General features: G+C 34.8%; 3 protein-coding genes across 4 annotated transcripts in view; 2 read left to right on the top strand and 1 right to left on the bottom strand.

The window, feature by feature from the left end:
* LOC110026688 (LRR receptor kinase BAK1-like) overlaps window positions 1-3,719 on the top strand; it is a 26,195-nt gene extending 22,476 nt beyond the window's left edge. Inside the window, exon 6 of the mRNA XM_020727735.1 lies at window positions 3,418-3,719. Within this exon, the coding sequence (XP_020583394.1) occupies window positions 3,418-3,487 (70 nt within the window). The 3' untranslated portion in view covers window positions 3,488-3,719. The remainder of the gene's footprint in view (window positions 1-3,417) is intronic.
* A 1,450-nt stretch (window positions 3,720-5,169) lies between these two features.
* Window positions 5,170-11,031, top strand: LOC110026663 (calmodulin-2/4-like). 2 transcript variants are annotated; one of them, XM_020727693.1, is made up of 3 exons: window positions 5,170-5,356; window positions 7,452-7,453; window positions 10,470-11,031. In XM_020727693.1, exons 1-3 carry the CDS (start codon window positions 5,281-5,283, stop codon window positions 10,884-10,886), a joined length of 495 nt encoding a protein of 164 aa, XP_020583352.1. In that variant the 5' UTR covers window positions 5,170-5,280; the 3' UTR covers window positions 10,887-11,031. The 2 variants fall into 2 exon arrangements, with proteins under 2 accessions (XP_020583352.1, XP_020583351.1); XM_020727692.1 differs by lacking the exon at window positions 7,452-7,453 and adding an exon at window positions 9,431-9,644 and having other exon boundaries at window positions 5,172-5,356; window positions 10,508-11,031.
* Window positions 11,032-15,974: 4,943 nt separating this feature from the next.
* The window catches only part of LOC110026667 (uncharacterized protein At2g02148-like), a 9,782-nt gene continuing 8,037 nt past the window's right edge, over window positions 15,975-17,719 (bottom strand). Inside the window, exon 3 of the mRNA XM_020727706.1 lies at window positions 15,975-16,482. Within this exon, the coding sequence (XP_020583365.1) occupies window positions 15,975-16,482 (508 nt within the window). The remainder of the gene's footprint in view (window positions 16,483-17,719) is intronic.

The following is a 17,719-nucleotide window of genomic DNA, read 5'->3' as shown; positions in this document are numbered from 1 at the left end:
GAAGCATAGATCGGTTAAAAGCCCGACTGGTTGCAAAAGGATATACCCAGTCATACGGAATTGACTACCAAGAGACATTTGCCCCAGTAGCCAAACTAAACTCCATTAGAATCCTACTCTCTATTGCAACAAACCGAGACTGGCCCCTTATGCAACTTGATGTCAAAAATGCTTTCCTTAATGGAGATCTTGAAGAAGATGTATGCATGGATTTATCGCTTGGTCTTGAAGGGTCCTTCCCTAGTGGCAAAATATGCAAGCTCCAAAAACCTCTGTATGGTCTCAAACAATCTCCCCGTGCTTGGTTTGCCAGATTCACCAATTCAGTAATTAAGTGCGGTTATGCTCAAAGCCAGGCTGATCATATGATGTTCACAAAAAGATCCGAGAAGAAGATTGCTGTACTTATTGTGTATGTTGATGACATCATTCTTACCGGTGATCACACTGAAGAATTGACAAAGCTGAAGAAGTTTCTAGCCCATGAATTCGAAATCAAGGACCTCGGAGACTTGAAGTTCTTCTTGGGAATGGAAGTTGCAAGATCCAAAATGGGGATAGCCGTAACTCAAAGGAAGTATACATTGGACCTATTGAAAGAAACTGGTATGCTTGGATGCAAACCAATAGATACTCCAATAGATCCATATAAAAAGATTGGAATAATTGGAATGAAGAATGATAGTTTACTTGTCGACAAAGGACGATATCAGCGGCTTGTTGGAAGACTTATTTACTTATCTCACACCAGACCAGACATAAGTTTTTCAGTAAGTATAGTAAGTCAATTCATGAACTGTCCTACTGAGGAACATATGGGAGCTGCCAACCATATCTTAAGATACTTAAAGATGACATCTGAGAAATAATTATTATTCAAAAGGATTGATAGTCAAAAGGTAGAAGTCTTTACTGATGCTGATTGGGCAGGAGATATATCCTCCCTACGATCAACCTCTGGGTATTGCTCGTATGTATGCGGCAATCTAGTGACATGGAGAAGTAAGAAGCAATCGGTGGTATCTCGAAGTAGCGCAGAAGCAGAATACAGAGCACTGACGCTTGATATCTGTGAAGGAATGTGGATCAAAAGATTTCTCAAAGAGCTTGAAATTATGAGGAAAATTCTATCAAGATGTTCTATCAAGATGTTCTGTGACAATCAAGCTTCAATCAGTATCGCAAAGAATCCTGTTCATCATGATCGAACGAAACACATTGAGATTGATCGGAACTTCATTTCAGAGAAGGTGGACAATGAAATCATTGAATTGATCTATATTTCTTCTAGAGATTAAACCACAGACATTCTCACTAAGGCTCTCCCTAAGTCCAGTTTTGATGAGCTAACCAACAAGTTGGGCATGTACAATCTGTACAACCTATCTTGAGGGGGAGTGTGGAATTACACTCATTATTATTTACTTTAATTCTATTTAGTACTTGCTATATTTAGTCATAGTATAAAAAGAGTAATTCCTTAATTATAGGTATTTATGTTTAATCAATAATTATAGGAATTACTGAATTGTAGGAAGATTTCTTTCCTCGTTTTATCTCTTGTACACGCCTATTTATAGGTGAATTATCTATGTATTCAGTGAGAAAAATGTTATTCAAAATTCACACATTTATTCAAAATTCACAATTCAAAATTCACACATTTCTTCACGACTCCTTGGATGAAACCATTCATATGCGTCAACCTCAAGGCTTCCAAGGCTTCCAACATTCGACCAAGGTATGTCTTCTTAAAAAAGCTATTTATGGTCTTAAACAAACACAAAGGAAACAATACTTAACTATTATCAGACACTTGATCAGTCAAGGCTTTCATTTAAGCTCCGCCGATCCCTCCTTTTCTATCACCAAAACTGAATCGTCATTTAGAGGCTTTCATTTAAGCTCCGCCGATCCCTCCTCCTTTTCTATCACCAAAACTGAATCGTCATTTATTTTCTTGTCTACGTGGATGATATTCTCATAACAATCCCTCCACCATCACGAATCTCATTCAAACACTCAATTCCAAATTCTAACTGAAGGACCTTGGCCCCATTTCAACATTTCTCGGCACCAAACCTTCTACATCCACAACCTCCTTCAACAACTTGGAATGTCAAATTGTGAACCAATAAACACCCCGTTCCCCTTAAGCTTCATCCCGACCACAACAACAATCAAGAATTCCATAATCTCACTCAATATTGTCAACTAGCTGGATCCCTAAAATTCCTCACGATCACCCGACCCGACATTGCCTTCACTATCAACTATGTCCGTCAACAAGTGCACCTCCCCCTTATCTACCATTTTCAACTCATAAAGCGCCTACTACGTTATCCCAAGGGTACAATTAACTTCGGTCTTCCCATCATCAAAGATGATTTACAGCTCCGCACTTACTCCGACTCTGACTGGGCATGTGATTCCATGATCGCCGCTCCACCAACGACTTTTGTACCTTTCTCAGTAATAGTCTTATCTTATGAACTGTTCAAAATCAAAAGACAGCGGCACAGTCCTCCTCCAAAGTTGAATATTGAGCTCTCGTAGCGGCTACAACGGATGTTCTTTGGCTCAGACGGTTTCTATAAGAGTTTCACATACCTGCTGCCACTTTTACACCGATTTTCTGCGACAACACCTCGGCAATTTCTATCGCTCTAAATCCCATATTGCTTGAACGAAACATGTTGAGATTGCTACCACTTTATCTGGGATCACATCGTATAGTGCGCAGCTCAGATTCAACACATCAACTCCTCATATCAAGTTGCTGACATCTTCCCTGAGCGCAACTCCGAATCAGCCTTCCATGCACTTCTACACAAGCTCACTATCACTTCACTTAATAGTCAGCTCAAGGGGGATAACAGCCCTATACCCATAGGCAACAAAATGGGCATATGCGATTCCAGTTCTCTGCTAACCAACTGAGTTGGGGACTACTACTCTTCTCTAGAATTGTCTACTCGCATTATATATATGTATACTTTTTACTGTAATAGTAATCTCTCTAGCTGTAAGGATACATTTACCTTTCACCTGCTGTTATAGATAGTTTGATACTGATTATAGAGATTCAATACAGCAGCTTACATTCACTTACTATTAGTGTCTAACATGATTTACTGGTATAAAACTCAATTCACATGTATTTACACTTCTAACACCTATGCTTACATTTTTTACGCATATGCCGCCTTTTCTATACATGAACTATGTATTTCACTTTTCAAAAGTTAAAAGAAGTGGTTTTTTTTTTTTTTTTTTTTAATGTGAGATGAAAGATTTGGATGGTATAATTGAAAAAGTAAAAGTTTAGATGTTAGATATGTAAATACTTCAGAACTGGGTGGTATGTATGTAAACGCCCCTTAGTTTATTACTTTGTCTTGCTTTTCTCATGTACAGTTTTGAGAACAATCCTCGTTTGGAAGGGCCCGAGCTACTTGGTCTTGCATCCTACGACACAAACTGCTGAAGGCACAAGGGGCGATGTGCAAAACATGAATTACAACTTTTAAAAAAATGGTCCATCTTATAATACATAATCTTAGCTATAAATATATGTTTGTGAGCAACTGGAGGAACTGCATTTCCTTAATTTGTATGTAGATAGTAGGCTTATACACTGATATGTAATTTTGTGTTGAAGAAAACTAGCTAATTAGCTAACTACTTTGTTCTATTAATTATGGTGTTTGCTCGTGAAAATGAAGTATAATCTTGTTACTATGTCCACATGAGAAATTTAAATATTTGGATGGTGTTGATTGATAAAATGCTGATTTTATATGTAAATGTATTTCCTTTTTTATCACCAACACTCGACTTCATATGATAAACAAACTTTAATATTTACATTAGAATTATTGCTATCACATATTTTTTTAAAAAGTAAAATATATCTTTTCATGCCAATGATAAATATAAATATGAAAATTTAGTTGTTGGATGTATAAATACATAAGAATTATGTGGTATGATATGTAAGTTTGTTTCTCTTTATAAAATTATGTTAAACTTTTTAACACATCTCAATTGAATGATAGGCTTTTACAATGTATTTTTAAGTCACGTGATATCTTTAATTAATATCAGGTTTCAGGCATGTTTCAATTTAGTGATTTTTATATATCAATTGTTTTAAAATATTTCTAAAATTTTAAATATAATATTTTAATTACTTAAAATTTCAAATATAATAATTTATTCATTAAAAAAATTTTGAGTTTAGGAGGGTGATTGTAATGACAAATTAGTTAAAGGTTTTTTTTAAATTTTAAAATATTATAAATAAAATTTTGAGTTTAGGAGGGTGATTGTAATGACAAAATAGTTAAATGTTTTTTTTAAAATTTTAAAATATTATAAATATAATTGTTAAATTTAAAATATAATTAATATTAAATTAATATTAAAAATTAAAATTTAAGGGGTAATATTTTGTATAAAAATATATAATCTTTTTAGATAAAAATTAAATTATTCAAAATAACAGCTGAAATTTAATGTATTATTAAAGTTGATCGAGACATGAAAAATAAACTAGCATTGGTCGCGAACCACAACACAAGAGGGAGCACAAACCAAATATCTGGACTCTTATATATTTATTATTAATTAAATTTTCAGTTTCCATTGCTGTAGGTGCGCAATGACGTGGCTGCCACACTCCGCGTCCCGACCGCGTCGAGGGTAAAATCGTAACTTTAGCAACTAGCCCAGTGGTCCATCCCCTGCTTTTATGGAGCCCGCACCATGAGGGCAAAATCGTAACATTCGCACGACAATATCGTAAATTACGGAGTATATTGGAAGATTCACCTTTATTTATTTTTAAGGATTATTATACATCATATATGCATAATATTCCGAATATATGAATGGATAAAATTTAAATAGATGCTATTTTATTTTTCATCCATTTCGTTGCCCATGCTTTTGGCTTACTCACCGTTCGATTAATATCCAACGGTCGTAAGTAATTACGCTGCTGGTTTTTAAAAAGACAAAACCAAGAATGAGAAAATGGAATTTTGTAGGGGTATTTTTGTAAAAAAACAGTAATTAACTATTATTAAGAATCTGTTAACCCGGATTAGAAGGGTTTAATGAGGGCCATTGGCTTTTAATGAAGCGGCCATCTCAGATATAAATTAAGAGACAGCGGGCGTTGAAAGAGGCCACCCGTGCAGCTGAAGGCGCTAGATTTCTTTCTCTCTCTAAGGATTTCCCTCTCTTCTCCGCTCTCGGTGTGAGCTCCAAGCAATCATGACTGAGCAGCTCACGGACGAACAGATCTCTGAGTTCAAGGAGGCATTCAGCTTGTTTGACAAGGATGGGGACGGTAAGCTGCTTCGATCTTCGTTTTTTTTTGCCTGGTTTTGTGTTGGATCTGAAGGATCTATTGTGATTTTGATTTTTTTCAACTTCATCTGTTGGGATCTGGGTTTTTCAATCGGGATTTCGGTGATTTTGTAGACTTAGGAATGGCTCTGTCTGTTTTGGTGGAGATGGGTGGTTGCGGGGGATTATGCATTTGAATATTTGATTGATGTGCGTTCTTTCTTTTCTCTGCAAGAAATTAAATTAAAAGAAGGTAAAAATCTGACGGCTGTGGTAAGGATATGAGCTACTGATTATTGAAAGGATTCATGTAATAGAAATTAGAAATGCAATGGATCAATATAATCGAATGAAGGATAATTTAGGTACTAGGTTAAAGGATATGGTGTTTTGCGAAGGATAGGTTTTACAAAGTACTGAAGAAGGATGAATGAAGAACTAGACTCAAATTGTTTGGCTAATAATGAGAGGGGTGGAGAATAGGGTGATGACTATTAATTATTTAATTATGTCTTCATTAAATGCATTGACTATTTTTACTCCTCCAGTTGGAATAATTGGCATTATCATCAACACCATCGCCATCATTATGAACCTTATCCAACCATTTGAGTTGGCTTTCTAAATCCTCATCCTCTATCATTTCCTCTGAATATGTACATATTTTATTTTATTTATTATATGTAAGATTTAATCTCAATATCATCAAAATATGTTTAGAAGATATTTTCTATTAGAACAAGATACACACATACACTTAATTTTATATTATTAGTGGGGATGATAGAATGGGTTATGAAAGGATTTGATTCAGAGAAGTAAATATATGTTAATAATTTATACTTAATTTTGCAGGAGTATTTAAGAAATGAGAGGAATATTAATTACTTCCAAAATATGGAACTACATAATATAGTTGGCTCAAAACTTCCCTAAGAAATCATATATCAGGCTGCAGCTCTAGACATGGTTTATCCTAGTGGCTTGTCTGAATTATCCTTGTTTTAGGGCGATGCCTATACCTTTTGAAAAAAAATTATCAAAGCTTTAGTTTAGATCTATCCTGGGAATAAAAATTGGTATTTTCCTTCTAGAATTTCCTATGGATCAAAATCTAATGTGTCAAATTATGTGTACTCTGTTTGGCTGTTCTAAAATCAACCTGATATTTATTTTTTGGTCTCAAAAAGCATTTTCCATTGCTTTTAATTCTTGAATTGTTGTCCCTGCTCCACAGAGTTATCACTATTGTTAGAATCAGAGATATTGATATCATGATTACTTGAGATTCCAACGATTGAGATTTGAGCTCACAAATAGGGGCCAATTGGTTGTAAAGATAGTGAAGAATCTCAAGGGATTGGGTTTTCACGCTGCTAAAAAAAAATAAGTATTGGGTGTCGATTTAATAGGGTGAAAGGTCAAGGCTGAGAAAAATAAATGAATATTTATTGCTTTAATGTAGCGTATATGGAGAAAGGGAAGCATGGTAAGGAGAAAGATTGTGGTAGCAGGAAGGAGAAGGAGAAAGCAAACCTATTTGGGAATGAAAGCAGCCACACTGTTGGAGTCGATTCAATATTTCCATTAAAAGATAAAAGTGAAAGTAGTGAATACTATGTATCTTTTCTTCAGTATTTCAACTTGAATACAAGACACTTTATATGGAGTAAATAACATAATGTAGGATTCTAGAAGCAGAGTTTGCTTCACAGTATATGGTTGTGATTGAGTGGGTGTTATAGGGGAATGATTGAGATGAATGCATTATGTGGGAGGGAAAGTGGTTTTGTAGCTTATAACGTTGTGCTTCTTCTCGAATTGATGGTATGGTCATGATTAAGGGCCTGTTTGGGGCGGCTTATTGGTGTGCGGCATATGGAGGAGTAAATAACATAATGTAGGATTCTAGAAGTAGAGTTTGCTTCAGTGTATATGGTTGTGATTGAGTGGGTGTTATAGGGGAATGATTGAGATGAATGCATTATGTGGGAGGGAAAGTGGTTTTGTAGCTTATAACGTTGTGCTTCTTCTCGAATTGATGGTATGGTCATGATTAAGGGCCTGTTTGGGGCGGCTTATTGGTGTGCGGTTAGCGGTATGAAAACGCCGTTAAGGTGTTTGAAAAACGCGTTCGACACAGATTATTCCTGCCGCTCATACGCACTTACGAGATTTCGTTAACAAAAGCAGAAGCGGGGAAGGAGCCGCGTCCTAGGTCTGCTTCCCGCATTAGCGTGAAAAATTCCTTCGGTGCGCTCTTGCCCTCGCCCTCGCTGATTCCTTCGTCTCTGGTAGGAGCGGATCGACTTACCTTCCTCGATAATTTCTGGTTTCTGGTATGAGCGAATCAGAAGAATGAGAAACGGTAGTTTCAGTGGTCACTATAAACCGCGATCCCGTCGTCGCCTTCCCAGCTAGCTCTAATGGAGATAGTATCGCGAAAGTTCGTTCACGAAGACAATCATTTTGGGCGAAACCGGGAGGGATCGCGAAGGTTCGTTCACGAAGGCGATCGATTTTGGGCGAAACCAGGAGGGGGAGTGAAGCCAGGGTTTGGGCTGAGATGAAAATTTTGAGAAAATAAATATTAATTATAATAGATAAATTTACAGATGTATCAAAATTTTAATTATATCATAATTTTAAGAATCTATAATTAATTATATCAAAATTTTAATTATAATTAATTTGTATATCATCAATTTAATTATAATAGATAAATTTGTATGTAATTACTTAATATTTGATCAATGAATAAAAATATATCAAAATTTTATGTTATTTAATAAATTTCTTAGAAATTCTTCATTTATGTAATTAATAATTGATTAATCAAAATTTATTAGCTAATAAGTTAATAGTTTATAAAAAAAAATAAATGATTACATATAGTTATGTTACAAACAGTTTCACCAAACAGAGGCAGAATAAACATTTATCCAACAACAACTATCAATAAGCTATTCTAAATAAGCTCCCATAAACAGCAAACCAGCTTATTTTGATAATCTGCAAATTATCAAATTATCAGAATAATTTGCTTATCAGCAGATTATAAATAATCAACAACTGCTCCAAACAGACCTTAAGAGTCTGTAGCTTGTTGCATAATTGTTGGTCATGGAGAAACCTTTTATAAAGATATTAAGAAGTTGATGTTGGATGTTATGCATGGTGATGATGTTGCTTTAATGTATCTCGGATAAAGTGGTTGTATCTCAGATAAAGTAGTGGTCAATTATGGTATGATTTATTAGTGCATGAAAGAAAACGATATTGGTGAAAACGTTATTGGCAAAGACATGGTTAGAGATAGTGTCATAGTGGAGTGGTGTGGCAATCGGTAGAGTAATTTAAATTTCTTGGAGAAGTTGGTGAAGCCAAACAATGTCTGTGGTTGCTCCTGTAAGAGCCCTATATTCTGCTCTTTTATTTTTTTTGTTCTTTCTAAATCTCATTCATGATTCCTGCATGCGCCTCTTGAGGCTGCTCACTCATGTCCCGGTGCCCTCTCTCAACCGCGTTTCAATGCATCTGAAATATATCATAGCAAGTAAAAAAAAAAATAATAATACATTTAATTTGCAATCGAAATGCATATTCCAATGACTTTCATCTTACAAGTATTTTTGTTTTGAAAGCATCCAACCAAACAGACCCATAAGGAATTCACTAAATAAATTGGAAATTTACATACATGCCGCACCAATCTTATGCATTTATATATCCGACACCTGAACCTTCACATTTAGGTACATAACACTCAAATTTTTAACATCACATCAAAAATATCATAAATGTAAATAGCAAACTTTAGGTGTTATATATATAAGTATATAATAATTGTGCGATATGAATGTAAAAGCCTCCTAAATAAATTTGTATGAGGAATGAACCATCTCCATACATTGTGTTTTTCCAAACATAAATCTGGAGCAATAAATCAATAGAGGGTGATTGATGTTTTCTCATACAAACGAATTTCTTGGAAACCCGAATTTAACTCTTAAAAATTCTGTGATGTATAAGATGGAAAATCACTTACAATTTCTCAAAATTTTCGAACTGTCAGGCTGCATCACCACCAAGGAGTTGGGTACTGTAATGCGTTCGCTCGGCCAAAACCCGACCGAAGCAGAACTTCAAGACATGATCAATGAGGTCGATGCAGACGGCAATGGAACCATCGATTTTCCCGAGTTCCTCAACCTCATGGCTCGAAAAATGAAAGACACCGATTCCGAGGAGGAGCTCAAGGAAGCCTTTAGAGTCTTCTACAAGAAGGGACATTTACTTGCAGACCACACAATTCTTACATATTTAGTTATCTAACACTAAACATTCATATTTGCATGCTTACCACTCAAATCTTTAATATCAAATCAAAAAAACCACCATCACTACTTCATGCAGAGAAGGATTGTATGATACCAAGCTGTTATGTCTCTATGAAAATTCCTATAAAGGAAATACAGAGTACAGTTGGGAGATTTGAAATATCCTAAAAACTTTTATTTTGTTTGTCCTTTCTAAATCTCATTCATGATTCCTGCATGCGTCTCTTGAGGCTGCTCACTCATGTCGAGGTGCCCTCTCTCAACCGCGTTTCAATGCATCTGAAATATATCATAGCAAGTAAAAAAAAAAATAATAATACATTTAATTTGCAATCGAAATGCATATTCCAATGACTTTCATCTTACAAGTATTTTTGTTTTGAAAGCATCCAACCAAACAGACCCATAAGGAATTCACTAAATAAATTGGAAATTTACATACATGCCGCACCAATCTTATGCATTTATATATCAGACACCTGAAGCTTCACATTTACGTACATAACACTCGAATTTTTAACATCACTTAAAAAATATCATAAATGTAAATAGCAAATATTAGGTGTTATTTATATAAATATATAATAATTGTGCGATATGAATGTAAAAGCCTCCTGAATAAATTTGTATGAGGAATGAACCATCTCCATCCATTGTGTTTTTCCAAACATAAATCTCGAGCAATAAATCAATAGAGGGTGATTGATGTTTTCTCATACAAACGAATTTCTTGGAAACCCGAATTTAACTCTTAAAAATTCTGTGATGTATAAGATGGAAAATCACTTACAATTTCACAAAATTTTCAAACTGTCAGGCTGCATCACCACCAAGGAGTTGGGTACTGTAATGCGTTCGCTCGGCCAAAACCCAACCGAAGCAGAACTTCAAGACATGATCAATGAGGTCGATGCAGACGGCAATGGAACCATCGATTTTCCCGAGTTCCTCAACCTCATGGCTCGAAAAATGAAAGACACCGATTCCGAGGAGGAGCTCAAGGAAGCCTTTAGAGTCTTCGACAAGGACCAGAATGGATTCATCTCAGCCGCTGAGCTCCGCCATGTCATGACCAACCTCGGCGAAAAGCTCACCGATGAGGAAGTCGATGAGATGATTCGTGAGGCCGACGTCGACGGCGACGGCCAAATCAATTATGAGGAGTTTGTTAAGGTCATGATGGCCAAGTGAAGGAATAGTCATCTTGAATGAGATTATGATGTATGGATGTGTTATTTCCAAGTAGTTGGCTTTGTTGTTTCCTTGAGCTTGTATTTTCATTGTTCTCTTAACCTATGGTTTCCATGAATCTCTCAATTGATTTCATTTCTATCTATTTGCTAGACTTCGATTTGGTTATGACTATTCCTTAGAAATTTATATGATAAGAAGTAATATTTATGATCGTGTCCGTTAAAATGTGTTCTGAATTCGAGCATTATATTGAAAATTATTAAGGCTGTGTGTAAAATGAAAAGGTGGACCAGGCATAAGATGAGGCTTACAACAGATTATGCATTGTGGAACATAGTTGTAATGTAAATTTTTCAAAACTATGGTAATGTTTATATTAAGGATAAACCTTAAGATCAAAGCTTCAAATAGTTATGAATGAGCTTAAAAGAAATATTTAAAATGAAGTACAATGAAGTGTTTTGTTTACATTTTATATGGTTTTTAATTTGGGCAATTTAGAGTAATTTGAAGCTGTGTATATCATAATAAGGAGATCATTAGGTTGAGTGAGACTGATATTTATTCGAATGTTAATTAAATGTCTTATTGTTGTATTGATGACCTGACACACATAGAGGTAATTTGCAAGCAGGAGGGGGCATTAAAGTATTTTTATGTGGAGAAACTCGAAAAGGGAAAAAATCACTGGGCTTAGCCCATCCAAAACATTTCATTATAAACTTGTAATTACAAAGGATGTATAATTTTCCGACAACTGGAAGAGTAGAGTTTTAACTTCACATCAAATAACTTTATTTTATACAACATACAAAAAGTTTTAGGAGTTCGGAGAAAATCACAGTGTTTTTAGTATGCTAGTCATAACTCGTAAGCAATTGTCGCCGAGAGTTATCATTGGATCTTCAATATGACGTTATTTGTTGCACCGTATTTGAGATACATAGTTATGCCATAATGTTTGCTGAAAGTGGTAGGTAGGGGCAACCGACGGGCAGTGTTCGATGAAAACTGATAGACGGTGGGTGATCGACAAACGACCAGTGGGTTGTGGTCGACGTTGGTCATCAACTATGAAGAGTAAAAGTTATCGTCAGAGTTTTTAGTTTATTACAATATTGGAATTCAACTCTTTCTTCTCCCCTCTTCGAGCGAAAAGAGTGAGTTTACTTATAGCCCTTAGGGGAGGGGCATTTTGTTCATTGACGATTAACTCTTGTAACCACCTTATAGGACTGTATATATTGATCCCCCGTAATCATAGGAGTTTTTTATGTTTTAAGAGCTTTAATTAACTTGAAATTGAGTCATATTAGGCGCGTTAGATTCCTCTTGTCGAGATGCTCGGTTTCACTATATGTATGTCATATTTAAAGTTCATTTGTTCATCAGATTGACGACCCAAAGGTCCCAAGCCAGGCTTGATTAGTCTCATATTAAACCAATTTTGACTTAATTTGGTTTGTTCTATTGAGACAGTCACTTTGACCGTAAACTTTTGCTGAAACCAGTCCTCTGAATGATTTTGAATTTGAATCATCCATATTTATTATTTAACAATGCTTCAAAATTTCTGTCAGGCGATGACAATTTGTTGATGACTCAATGGTTAGATCATTATGATATGTAATACAAAAAAAAAGGTTATAGATGGAGCGTTAACATATTAGTCATAATATGATATTTATTTTGAAGAAAAAAAATTTAAAGCAATAAGCTCATATTAAGACACTACCATTGATGCTTTAGGAAGTAATGCATGATGCATAAAAAAGATTAATAATTTTTTCTTCAAACGTTCAGCCAAAAGAATTGTAATAACTAAACTTAGCCTGACACAAATGTGCATGTTATGATATATTCATGATATAATTACGAAGAAATGTGAGCAAAACAACTATATATGAGTGTGGACAACTATGCAATATCATAATAAAAATAGCAGAGTTAAGTAAATTAACGCATAGACAAATGTGAAGATGAAATTAATTTGTAAAACATAGCGAAGTTAGAAGTTATTTATACTACCAATTAGAATTACTCATCTTCATTATTTTCATAAGGAATAATTGTATAATGCCTCATATATCACAACTAAACAACAATTTCTTACAAAAATAATTAAAATGTTAGCCAAAAAGGTGTATTCTGTAACATTTTAGAAAAATGTTGATCTTTATAAATCATATGCTTGATCTCATAAGATTCAGTTTAATTATCATTCCAAAATGCACATCTGCTGTTACATTTAAGTGATATTTGAGCTGATATTCACAGATATTGTTTAGCTCTTACCATATTTCACCATAAATTCTAGAAAGGAAATAAGGTCCTGAAATTCATATGTATATTATTGGGATTATGATTTGCATACATCTAAATGGAGTTCCTCTTTTCTGGTAACTTCTAGTATATTTTTTTTCTTATTTAAAACAGATCCACATCCTTCTTCCAACAGCACTTTGTTATGTGCATGTAAATATGAAAATTTGGGTTTTGGATGTGTGAATACATAAGAATTGTGTGGTGTGCTCGAAAATGGCCCAAAGTTCTAATATTGTTAAGTTTCACCAACTAGTTGGCCTGGTCTAATGTTCTTTGTCTTATGCATACTCGATTTTATAATTTGCTGCCCATGGCATCACTTTATTTAAAAATTGGAAACAATACAAATTATATTTAGGTTTTTTTTTTTTCTTTCTCTTGTTTGAAACACTTCTTCGATATAAGAATGAAAATTTTTAGTTTTTAATTAAAAAAATGATTTTATTCTAATTTAATTAGTATGACACAAACTTTACTATCGTGATATGAACTGACGACGATTGTCACATGATGTTGGAATCTAAATGTAAATTGAAGGAGGTCTATAAGACTTCCGATTTGCGTTTCTCATACTTCCGGTTTTCTATATGTTCAAATTTTGTACATGGAATCTTACGTTTGAGTTAATCTTATACACTGCAATAATCATGTGGTATTAAATTCAAAGTTGTGATTTTACATTTGTTATTAGAGTTAATCTTATACACTGCAAAAATCATGTGGCATTAAATTCAAAGTTGTGATTTTACATTTGTTATTAATCAATCATGAATGGATTGATTAATTAAAGGTTGAATTTCATGAGGTTGTTGGACGTTTTTGTTGCAACTTGAATGAAGTTGTTAGGCTAGCAAGCCTTACTTGGGAGGGACGTGCTCATTGTGGCCTTGATGATGCCCACAATACCGCTCAACTTCTAGTTCAGCTTATGCAAGATGGTTCTTATGTTGCATTGTAATGCTTCAATGGGAGGAATCTGTGCCTACTTCATATGATCTTAGATTCAAAATTCCTTTAAGAAAAAAAAAAAAAAAAATTATGCTGAATTTTGAAATAATATCATTTGTATGCGACATCACTCTACAAAAGTCAATTTAATTGTTCAATATTAAAAATATATGATCATGCCATTTGCATTATGTGTGATAGTGAATTTACTCTCTTAACTACCAACTAAAAGACCTATAATAAGTGTTTATTCTTTGTGCTCTACATTACATGAGTGTGAAAAATAATTTTCTATTGTTGTATTTGTTTTTTACATTACATTTATCTTTATTTTTATTTTGATTTATTGAGATTCAAATCATAGATATAGATAAAAAATAATAGCCACAACCAAGTAATTAATGGTTATTGCATTGCAATTTAATTATCATCAAAGAATCTCTTATGAGGAAAGAATAACTTTATAAATAAATGAAATTTTTTTTGTTGCCTAACCACAAGTTTGGTTTTGAGTATATTAGTTTTATGATATCTTCCATCAAGGTTCAAAATTGCATGACTAATTGTTTTTTTTTTTTTTAATTTGTTTCACTTTGGGACATAATTTTGGCGAAGTTTGTAAGCTATTGAAGAGCAGACACACGATAATGTCCCAATTTTATCTAGCTTGGTTACAAACTTTAGGTGAGATTTTGTAGTGGATGTAGATTTCAATTGAATGGTGGCTGGGTTTAGAATGTACCAGGATGTAAAAAGTGTAATTGTAAGTATATAAGAATGTAAAAATCGAATATAGAAGGAATAAGGATAACTTCCTTATATGATAGTACATAAGCCAATACATTAGCTACTAAATGCCAAACTAAAGATATGAACAATTATTCACTTCAAATATTTCATCCCACAACTCAAGTTACAAAAGACTCTTGGACTAAGATTTATTAAGGAAAAAAATAGAGGAAAAAAGTGAGGAAACTAAAAGAGGGGATTATAGCTTTAATGAAGGAAGAGTTCCAACCATTCTTTTCTAATACTCCCTTCATGTCAAGGTGAGGCATACTTATCCAAAAGAGATAAATAATAATAAAAAAAAGAAATGATAAATAATTAAATATACATTGCATTATCATATTCTAAATTTTGAGCTATTGTAGTTAGGTATGTTTTTTCGGTATCTTCCTTGTGCGCAGGATACAAGAGAGGGTCACATCCAACACTCCTGACCATTTCTAAGGGGATTTAATCCCAAGTGTTCTTGAAAGATGAAGAACAAGCCTGAATTTGTTATTAATTTGTGACATTAAAGACTAATTACAACAATTTAATATAATTTATGTCCCTAATATGCTAGTACCACATTCATAGCAGAATTTTCAGGTCCCTCTCAGATAAGGGGCTCCACATTCATCACAAAACTTTGCAGAACTTGTGGGCAGTAAGTGTAAGCGGCCGCCTACATGAACACCAGAAAGTGATTGCATGTAGGGCATATGTTGAGGCATGGCAGGCGGTAGATGTTGATGAGCAATATGAGGCATATGAGATGAGTGCGTGCATTGATGCATGCTAGGGAAGTGTGGTGCTAGATGGCTTTGTTGCATTGTTGGATGACGTGCTTGCGGTAGAGTACTAAATTGAGTTGGGTGTTGCAGTTGTTGTATGTGTTGTTTATATGAAAGCTGCATCTGACCTTGGTGCTCATTTACCAGACGGAACCCTGCAACACTAGTTAATGGACAAGAACTGTCGGTTGCTGAAAAATGCCCCAAGACTGATATTAGAGATAGATTGTGATTGAATCCGTCTATATATTTATACAACCAGCTCAGGAAATCTTGTCCTGGTCTCAAGAGAAGTGGCCAATTCTCTTCTCTTAAGGCTACAAGATCCTTTTCTAGAAAATTTTTTGGCAAGTTTTCTGTACAATCCACCAGCTGCTCCACGAGCTACCCCAATTGTCTTCCCACGAATCCCCGCCAAAGAAGAAAGGCAGATGTTCACCTCATTAACAAAGGTCTCATACAAATTTGACACGTACATCAGGGGCAACATGAACCTTGGATCACCTTCATAACAAACTTCATGAAGCTTTATTTTGTGCTTATCATGGCCATGGTCATAGTCAGCATCACAAGTCTCGGCCACTTCTACCATGTTCTCTTTGACAAAATGTTCAACAATAATTTGCAAGAATTTAGCCCTTGTAGCCTCAATTGGCAAAACATCATCCACTATCAGAATGTTATAACTAGGAGTGGAGGGCCTGCCATCACTCTCAAGACCAGATTGCTCTTCATCATGGAGAGCTTGCAATGAATTCCTATATGAATCATGTATGTAGTCCTAATAAGGTTTAAGATTGGGTTTTTTTTTTATGCTAGGGATTAGAGAAAGAACTCAACATTTGTTGGGATTTACAACAAAACAATCCTAAGCTGAGGGGCTTTTCCTCTAACACAAAATCTTGGTTCTTAGATCTCTATCATCCCAATCTAAGGGGGCTCTAAGAATGAAAAATGCAAGAGTTTTAAGGGATTTCATGTTTGTGGCGTTTGATGAAACATTCTCTTTGCTTGCTCCTTGCTCCTACCTCGCATCGGTGAAGCTTGCTTTCTCTTCTTGTCCAAAGAAGGAAAAAGCTCTCCCCTTTTTTTAGGAGAGACAAAGCCTTTTCTTCTTCCAAGTGGGATGATGCTCTCCTTTTACAAAGGAAATGAAGTTTCTTTTTTTTCCATGAAGCTCCTACCAAAGCCTTCCTCACCCTTTTCTTAAGAGATATGATGAGAAAAGCAAAAAAAATCCTCACAGATTATGAAGAAGAAGCAAGGAAGAAGATAAAGAAGAAGATGGAGAAGTTCTCTCTAAGTTTTCTGAGATCTCCTCCCTTCCTTTTTTTTTTTTTGCTCGAATGACCAACCCCTCCTCTTCTCCTCTCTATTTTTTCTTTTCCAATGCTTCAGAAGTATCATCATTGTGTTTTTTTACTTCCCCAGGAAAATCTTGAGCTATCCCGAGGTAATCCTGCGAAAACAGCTGTCTATGGGGCTAAATTATGAAATCCCACACTACTTGGTGCCCCTAACACATGCACAGAGGCTGGGCACATATGCTCCCAACATTTTGTTTCAGCGCTTGATTTGGGTGCATATGCACACATGCTTTTGGTGCATAAATATTGTTCTCTCAGGTTGGAAGCATTAGAACAACCCAAATTTGGGCTCATAGGCACCTTCCCCACTGCTAAGCGGGTGCTTTGGCGCCTATGCACCCAAGTTTGGGTGAATGTGCACCCATAACACAAGGGTGAGATGAGTTATTCCTCAAGCAAGGTCCCAAGGTTCGTGCTGGTAGGTTTTTATGCATTTTCAGATTTTATGGATTTGTAAGCTATGAAAAACCACGTATCACTTGAAATACATCCTCAAAAACTTAAAAATGAACATTTTAGATGTTTCACTTCAGAAATTTTAGTTTCAACATTCATTATAGACCCTCGCGCAGGTACACCGGTCTAAACCTTAATTTTTTTCCAGAACACTCTTAGGATTGTTTGATGA

Source organism: Phalaenopsis equestris, unplaced genomic scaffold (assembly GCF_001263595.1).
Source record: "Phalaenopsis equestris unplaced genomic scaffold, ASM126359v1 Scaffold000392, whole genome shotgun sequence".
Lineage (NCBI taxonomy): Eukaryota > Viridiplantae > Streptophyta > Magnoliopsida > Asparagales > Orchidaceae > Phalaenopsis > Phalaenopsis equestris.
The sequence above is the reverse complement of the archived record's forward strand: the minus strand, read 5'-3'. Positions and strand labels throughout refer to the sequence as shown.